General features: G+C 36.0%; 1 protein-coding gene across 1 annotated transcript; it reads right to left on the bottom strand.

The window, feature by feature from the left end:
• Positions 1-1,699: 1,699 nt before the first annotated feature.
• On the bottom strand, positions 1,700-8,885 carry LOC134661487 (UDP-N-acetylglucosamine--peptide N-acetylglucosaminyltransferase 110 kDa subunit-like). The gene is made up of 7 exons (XM_063517596.1): positions 8,310-8,885; positions 7,459-7,853; positions 5,601-6,826; positions 4,875-5,166; positions 3,220-3,400; positions 2,742-2,846; positions 1,700-1,923 (listed from the first exon to the last, which is right to left on the bottom strand). Exons 1-7 carry the CDS (start codon positions 8,423-8,425, stop codon positions 1,767-1,769), a joined length of 2,472 nt encoding a protein of 823 aa, XP_063373666.1. The 5' UTR covers positions 8,426-8,885; the 3' UTR covers positions 1,700-1,766.
• Positions 8,886-9,157: the final 272 nt, after the last annotated feature.

Raw genomic sequence — 9,157 nt, 5'->3', positions numbered from 1 at the left:
GCAAAACTGAAATAAGAGTTTCAACTGCCTGTAGAAATTCTCTTATTTTTATTTATAAAAATATAAATATGATAGGTTATTTGCCGCTATTGTATGTATTGTATGTATGTGTTCATCATATTTATATATGTTTCCTGTTGAGGCTCAGTGGCACCCTCAATATTTTTTTACAATTTCTTGTCGGACTGTACTTCGGTAAGTAGTTGAAGGTGGTTAGTAAAACACTCTATTGTACCTACAAAAAAGAACCATAAAACACACATTATTAGTACAAAAGTGAACTTATCCCTTTCAGGGATCTCTTCCAGTTAACCTTTGAGCAATTAAAGAACATTGGAGACGAAGGATCACAAAGACAATATCCATACGAATTTCAAATAATAAATATTTTTAAGCATATGCATTTCAGCAAATTTGTTGAACAAACGCACTTAATACATAAGTACCTATAAATACCGTCCGCCTCGAGTCTACTGGGCAAGTAGTTTTCAGCATTGATTTCGGTAGGTATTACATCTTTCAACGCATTTCGAAACCAGAGACGAATTTAGTTTGTGTTGCGACACGCTACTGTGAAGTATCCCATGGCCATACCCATGGCGTTAGTCACCTCTAATAATGGAACAGTAATGCCATCTTCAGGGAGTATCCACAGAATAAGTATAATGTTATCAACTTATCATAGTGATCGAACACGCTTCAGGCCACCCCGAATGAAATTATATCGTCAGGCGGCATTCTAACGTTCTAGCAATACTTCTAAGAGATCAGTGCGGTACGATAACGATCTGTCAGTGTCAAAAGTGACATTTCTTCAACCATAAAACGTCACTAATGACACTGACAGATCGGTATCGTACCACACTACAGTGATCTCTAAGAAGCATTGTTAGAATTGGGCTAGTTAAAAAAAATCGGTCAAAGTATTTTTAGCATATCATGTAAGGTATTAAATTAAACACATCAAAAATAAGACACACTTTGACACGTTGATTTTTATTACCTTCGGTTAGCTTGTACAAATCCCTTAAGTTTGTTAAATTAATAAATCTATAAGACCATGTCAGTAAGTAATGACAATGACACACACAGTCTTACACACAAACACAGACACTGTTTGCATTCCAAATGATTTTGATATAAATCTTAATTTCCGATTAAAATGACTGTATCATACATACAGACAGACAGACGGACATGGTAAGCCTTACGGGTGTTTCGTTTTAGCTATGGTACGTCAATGGTATGCTAACGAACGAGTCACTCTTGTTTGCGTACCTATTTATCTCATCGCGATCAGCTTAATTTAATCACGGATCCTAGTGATTAAATTAAGAGCAACAAATACATTCGTGTACGAAATACCAAAACGTCAATGAACCGTTAGTTTTAATTGTTGAATGTTAACCGTTTATAATATGAACTTACATTTGGAGATCAATATCGAAAATATCGCATATTACATGAATTATTTGTATAAATAAAGCGGTAAAACTTATTGTAAGTAGGTACTCGACTATTAACAATTTGAAGCTGACGAAATTCTAGACCAATTTAAATTATCTTTCTTACATAAATGTACCGATTTTAATATTATAATCACATGACAGGCTAGAAAATTACTGAACAATTTATTACATGACCTCAAAAATATACCTTTTTGATATTAAGAAAGAAGTTACATACTAGAGGGCACTTTACTACCCAATTTTTGAGATATATTGAATAACCGTTTTTCCGAAAGCTCGTAACACTCGAAACAATATTTATGTAAACGCTTTCATATGGATTGGTTCCTCGCCATTCTGATATTGCTTCCACATTTTATCATATAAAGACTCCAATCCACGCGCGTAATGTGTACAGTCGAATAAAGTACTGGTGAAGCGAGCCTCGGAGACTTTCGCGCGGACGTATCGGCGGCTGAAATAAGAGAGAAAAAACATCATTAAACATAAGAAAAACATGACTGTTGTCGTAAGAATATTGTTATTCGACAAATAAAAACCCTGATTAACATAGGTAGGACTGACAATAATAAGTAAAAAATAAATATTAGGGGACATCTTACACAGATCAACCTTGCCCCAAACTAAGCTAAGCTTGTACTATGAGTGCTAGACGACGATACACATACTTCTTCTTTTCGTTGTCACACAAATAAATGCCCTTACCGAGATTCGAACGCAGGACCGTCAGCTAAACCTAAACTTAAACATATACATATCACTAATCAGTTAATAATACTAACACTAATTCCACGCAGATAAAGTCGCGGGCAAAAGCTAGTTTATAATATTTGTAAGGATATAGTATGGATATTAGCAATCAATGAATCTTTGCTTATACCTACATAGCTATTAGGTCTCTATTATAGCAAACTATTAATTCTATTTGAAAACCTCCGGGAAACGACTCAACGGAAAACGGGATTTTTTATTATAAAGTACAATTCAAGCTCATCTTTTTAACACCAACCTCGACCACACTTTTGACAGTCTATTTATCCATTAGGTACATTTAACGTAGCGCCGTTGAAGCCACCCCTTTGAAGCCTCCTATAACCTCTTAATATCCGGTACGATCCTACTCGTTTTAGAACTAGTTAATATTGTGTTTAGCTCAACTACGCTCTTACCTTTCATTAGGACCCGATCAATAATACTTAAATTATAGTGAGACAAACTTTCTTACGTCAAACACAATCAATCATCAATCAAAATTTAATTAAATATACTTACTATTGGTAGTTTAATCCTAACTTAACTGCAATGTTAACGTAATCCATCTTGCTGCTGGCGATCAGTTCTGGGCATTTTAATGTTTTCAATTGCGATGCAGCCACTCTGGAAGACAGATAACAATGAAATCGATTAACGATAAATAAATAAAATATTATAAACAACATAAGTCTAAACCTAAATTTAGCCTGAGGCATTGTTCCCAGGACACTGGCCGCGTTCCCCCTCTGCACAGTGAGGCTGAGTTTTTGCGCACAAATGCGCTAGCTCGTAGGTCGCCAGACACCCAGAATAGTTTGGTAGTAATTTCTTTTACTAGTTTTTTAATGTCTGATGACCAAGGACCAAAAGTTTCAATCACAAGTGCCGCAAATACATAATTAGTTTTAAACAATTTTGCATAAATGAATTTTGAAAAATGCCCGCAATTAGCGAACTTCGATTTTCGCGGTTCAGGCTAAGCGTACCAGATACTCACCTTGACGCTAGGGTATCTCCGGGCATAGTGACCAGCGGAGTGCCAGCCCACAGCACGTCCATGGCCGTGGTATGCCCGTTGCACAGAGGCGTATCCAGACAAATATCCGCCAACTGCCCGCGGCGCACGTGCTCCTCTTTACATGCGATTTTAGTAAAAATAATTCTGCTTGGCTCTAAACCTGCAAAGCGTAGGTAATAGGTATAATTTTAACACAATATGATACTAGTATACCTTATTGTTAAACATCTTACATAGGTATGAGAGTGTCACAGTTTTGCGATCAGTGGGTGGGTCAATTTTCAAATACGCATTTTTTGCTGTCCCACGGCTAAAACTCGAAGTCGAAACTCGAATATGTATATATCCAGTGTATTTTAAACTTTAAAAATAATGTACAATTGTACCTTAAATATTATTTGTTTCTGACAAAATCGCATTTGAAGGTCCAAAAACGGCGAAGTTTGCCGTTTTTCGCGTGTCCCAGTGGCGGCATAGCCCAATAAAAAAGATCATAACTTTGGATGTAGGCAACGTATTATTAATAGCTTTATATTTTTATAAACAGCATTTTCTAGAGAATTTATTTAATCCGTTCGATAAATTAATGCGTTATTTAATAAAACACGGGAAGCCTTTTTATCGTTGTCCCGCGCGGCGCTTGTTTTGTTATGACTTAAAGATACCCCCCAAAATCTTCTTTGTCTATTGAATAACGATTAGATTAACTTTACGACGCAATAGTGCGGTTAGTTGGCTTGGGCGTCTATCACCATTAAGTATTTTAGTTTTATTTATGTAAAACAGGTAATAATCTCTTTCGATATATTTTGGTACGACTACAATGACATTTGTAAGGACGCTTCATATTTTGGCACACAGTCGAAATAAAAATGTGTATTTCATAATAATGGTTGCAAATATAGTGTTGAAATATATAGTAAAATAAATAAGTGAATCGGTTATATGTGTAAGAAATTTCGCCAAAAAATATTATTGGTGACATTTGTATGGCGACATTTGCACGGCTATTTTGGCCGTACAGATGTCGATTGTGGTATACAAATGTCGACATAGTGCCATACAAATGTCGAAAAGGCGTCATACAAATGTCGTCAGGGTCTTACAAATGCCACAAAATTAATAAATAGTGACATAAACATTTTGATACTGGCATACAAAGTCGAAAAAATGCCATATACATGTCAAAAGCGCCTTAAAAATTGCTCAATAGTGCCATACAAATGTCGATCTTTAGACGTCCATATCTAGCTAACTATAAAAAGTAGAGTGGTGCCTCGTACAGTATTTTTTTTTGTTAAGAATCCTTCCTAAATCGATGATTAAAAATCTAATTTTCCAAAAATAAAAAAAACTCTGCGTAGGGGGCGCCACTAGCACAAACATTAAACAAACCGCCTTGATGTATCAATTATTCGTAACAAATATTTTGTGAAAACTTGTCAATAAACTGTTTACGGCATAGTATAAGTATAAGTTACTCTATGGTTTACGGTTTGTGCTGGTGATGCACTCTGGCGGCAGAACATTGCAGTAATGCTAATATTTTCGTTTTCTTTACTGAGTTAAGTGTATGCGATTGTGTTCGTATTAATTTCATTAATAAAATTGGTTTCTTCGATCCTATTTTTTACCTAAATCCTCTGCAGCTTTTCGTATATTTGGTTCCCCAGCAGCAGGAAAACTTAAAAGCCAAAGAACACTCCTTGGTACTTCCTTTAATATTTGCACCCACATGCTCATAACACCTGGATCGACCTTGTATAATTGATTAAAGTTACAATACACTATTGCATCTTTTGGAAGACTGTACTGCATCCTCGATGTAAATATGACATTATGTAGGATCTCTTCACCAGATGCAACTTTTTTGTTGTTATTATTTATCGAAACTCCACTGTATATTGCCATATCGTTGAAAAATACCTACAAAAAACTAAATTTCAATAAATTGATTAAAACTAGGTTTTTTTGCTTGTAACAAATTAATCAAACATAAAATAAAATTTTAATCAAGTCCAGTATTCTAGTATGAAAATTCAGCGCAACTGAATGATGATGATGTTTTCTTTAGCCAGCCCTCCAGGATAATTTGGCATCCAAAATCGTCGGAGATTACAAAAGAATTTTTTCCATGTGTCGTGTTATATTCCAATAAATGAATACATATATGCCATTAAACAAATAAACTTGCATTAAAAATATGGAGCGAATAACAAAATGCGTTTTTAAACCAATTTATGACTTGCCTGTACACGGTAGGTACAGATATATCAATAAACAAGTTCTTTAAAAAAAAAATTATAATCTATTATTACCAATTAATTATTATCATATCCCACATTGTCAGTAGTACGCACCTGCGATTGACGAGAAGTATTTAAAACTTCAATAACCTTATTTGGAATGTATACTTCTCTCGTAAGCACTTGAATAGGTGGATATTTCTCAAACTGTACAACCTCGTTCTCTTCCTTTACTAGAAGTGGTTCAATTAAGTTTTCGGGAGAATTGATTATTGCAACGGTACCTTCAAATCGTTCGTCGTCACCCTTTACTTTGAACTGATGTTTTAAATGAGGAAACATTTGCATATGGTCACCGATAAAATAAGTTTGTGACATAAAAGCTAATTTCTCACTAAAATATCCGGCTGATGATATTGGGGATGCTGTTTCGTCAGTAATTATGTAATCCATGTAATCGGCTCCACTGGTACCGGGGTATCCGAGCCACATCACTTGAACAGGTGCTGGTTTCAAAGCAAATATTTCATTCCTCGCTCCCTTAGTATATCCGTTCATGTTGACCAATATATGAATCCCATCCCCATATATTTTCTTAGCCGCTATAACATTACATGTGACAGAAGATAAATCAACAAAATTTTCAGATTCTTCCTTAATCTTACTACGGAATGTGGTTCCATCATCTGGATTTAAAGCATAACAAAATATTTCGACCCGTGAGGAGTCGTGTAGTCCTGGTATCGATTGCATGAGATGTGACGTGGGGTGATTACCAAAATCACTACTCACATAACCAATCTTCAACCTCCCATGCAATGTTGTTGGGAACTTAAATTTTATTTTTTCCAACATGTTTACTTTGTCAACATATAAGGTAGCATGTCGGGCGGCGATTTCTTTCCGGGTTTCGTTCGACAATGGGTATAAAATGGAATGATGTGGGTGTACAGAAAGTAATTTTTCATTACTTAATTGATCATCAACTATCGCTAAAATGTTCTGCATTCGTTCGTTATAGCCATCCCAATTGCAAATGATTTGCAAACAGTGTGCTAAATTACAATAAGCATCAGGGAAGTTCGGTTTAAGTTTCAAGGCATTTTCATATGATTCAACTGCATTATTAATAATACCCAAATCTTTGTAAATACTTGCCAAGTTGCAATGCGCGTCAGCAAAAGTAGGATTGATATCGATAGCTTTTCTGAAACAAGCAAGAGCGCCATTCATATCTTGCATTTCTCTTAATGTGTTACCCATGTTACTGTAAGCATCGGCAAACTTTGGCTGTATATTTATAGCTTGTTTATAATGCGCTAATGCCTCTGTCAACCTCCCTGTAAGTAATACTCATAATTAGTCAAATATTTGGCACAATTAAAAAAATACGTAGTTATAAGAAATGTTGTTAATCACAGATAAAATCTCTCCGTGACTAGCTGCCGGTTATTAATGTTAACGTACGACACAGTAATAAATTAAATACTTATGTCAGGTATTCGATTTTAGTTTTTTCAAAAAACATATTAGTCCCTTCTATATTTTAATGCGTCAGATTATTATATTTAAAATTCTTAATGTAACTTAGAAGATATGCATTTTGAATCATATGACCTAAGTACTACTATTACTAAGTACTATTCTTGTCGTAGGTATAGAAAAAAATATATAAAAATAAATGTATATAAAAAGTATTAAAAAAAATCACGAATTATTGAATTAATACCTGCAACAATTAGCAATATGACTAGTTAGCAATATGATAGGTTAAATATTTCCCGCTACTGTACAAAATAAAGCTCAAATATATTGCTCATAAAGGAAGAACCAAGACACTAAAGATACTGGATGGTAGACTGATAGTATAAACTCTGGTAGTGAATTATCGCAAATTATAAAACAAGGTTGAAATATTGTCATATTAACAATTCGACAATATTTGATAATCTAAATAAACACTTTAACGAACCTTGTTGCTGTAAGAGGGACGCTAAATTGCTATGAGTGGCCGCAAAATTTGGAAACACTTCTAAAGCTCTTAAGTATAAATTAGTTGCCTCTTCAATTCTTCCTTGCTCCCTCTTAACATTGCCGAGATTGTTTAGAGTGTCAACGTGAGAGGGACATAAACGTAAAGCCACGTTATAGCACTCTTCTGCCTCGGAGACGTGCCCTTTCTCTTTTAGAGCATTAGCTAGATTACAGTAGGCATCTGGAAAGTTAGGCTGAAGTTGTATGGCGCGCTTATATGTGTCTATTGCGAGATCTATTAAGCCTTGTTTGTAGTACGAGCAGGCAAGATTGCCGTGAGTTATGCCATTGTTGGGAGTTAGCTTCAACGACCGTAGATAGACTGCTACCGTTCTGAAAACATACGGATGTCATCTTATCGTTGGTTTTCATTTCGGAATTATCTACTTCTTTTAGAATTCTATCAGTATATGAATCATTACGTATTACTTATATATTACTACAATCAAGAGCCAACTTGTCTAAACTAAAAATACTTATTAATAAAAATTGAAGTTTAAAAAAATTGCCGTTTCATAACTAAGTAAGTAGGTAGGTACACTAAATTAGTCAACAAAATAGACTAATCAGCGTCAAGCAAGTAAGCAATCTACAAGGTTTACAAAATTATATTTATCTAAAAAACTAAATTCATGTTACTTAAATTGTAATTAAGTTGATAACTGGATTTACTATATAATATAATGATTTGTAAATAATAATGAAAAAATCTAAACCCCTTGAAGTATAGGTATGTGACAAATTTAGAAACTGAAAGTTTTTTGGCTAGTATATAATAGTGCCACTGACCTTTTGATTTTGTTTTTAAGCCACGTGATACAGCCATCGGAAAATTCCGCATTTTGGTCGAACCGCGGCGGAGCGATGTTAATGACCGTATACACGACGATGCATTGGTAGTCCATAACAGGGACATATCCTCCGACGGACAAGGCTGCACTGGCGGAGCACGCGCTCCCGACTCCGAGTCAGGGCATGACGCGCCGTCGCCGCGACGCGTGCGCCGCTGCCAACTCCCGCGTCCGCGTCCACGCAAACTGCGGCCTTCGTTTACGTGAATAAACTCAAAATCAAAGGCATATCTCAAACGGTCTATTAAACAGGCGGACACACCAAACGATCACGCGCGCCATTGGTTTTATGTCAGAGATTACCACATTAAAAAAGTAACTTTCGTATTCCTTTACAAACTTCAATTTCATATTCAACATTAAACTGCAGTCTTAAAATACTTATCGCTATAAATCTTTATAACAGGCCCGTTATGTCCACATAACAATAATCAGCTGTTCCCCAAGTCAGCTGTTAATTCGTACGTTTTATATTGGTATTGTTTACGTTGCGGCATGGACCTGTCAAGAGCGCGTCGAAAAAGGAACTGCTATGAAGTTAGAATGAAGTATAAAAAAACCGCGCGATAAAACTTTTTAAATAGCCATAACACGTCTAGGTGAGGTAGTAAAACGTGCATGTGGCATGCTTGTATCGATTTGCGTGGAAGCGACCGGCGGCGTGACGACGCGGTGGGCGCCGGGCGCGACTGCGGCGCCCGCCGCCGCCGCCGCGCGCTAGGCCGCGCGAGCCCGGCGCGCCTGGATCTGCCGACCGCAAGACGCCCAGCTTCTGCTGATGATGGT

The sequence above is a fragment of the Cydia amplana genome, chromosome Z (assembly GCF_948474715.1).
Source record: "Cydia amplana chromosome Z, ilCydAmpl1.1, whole genome shotgun sequence".
Taxonomy (NCBI): Eukaryota; Metazoa; Arthropoda; class Insecta; order Lepidoptera; family Tortricidae; genus Cydia; species Cydia amplana.
The sequence above is the reverse complement of the archived record's forward strand: the minus strand, read 5'-3'. Positions and strand labels throughout refer to the sequence as shown.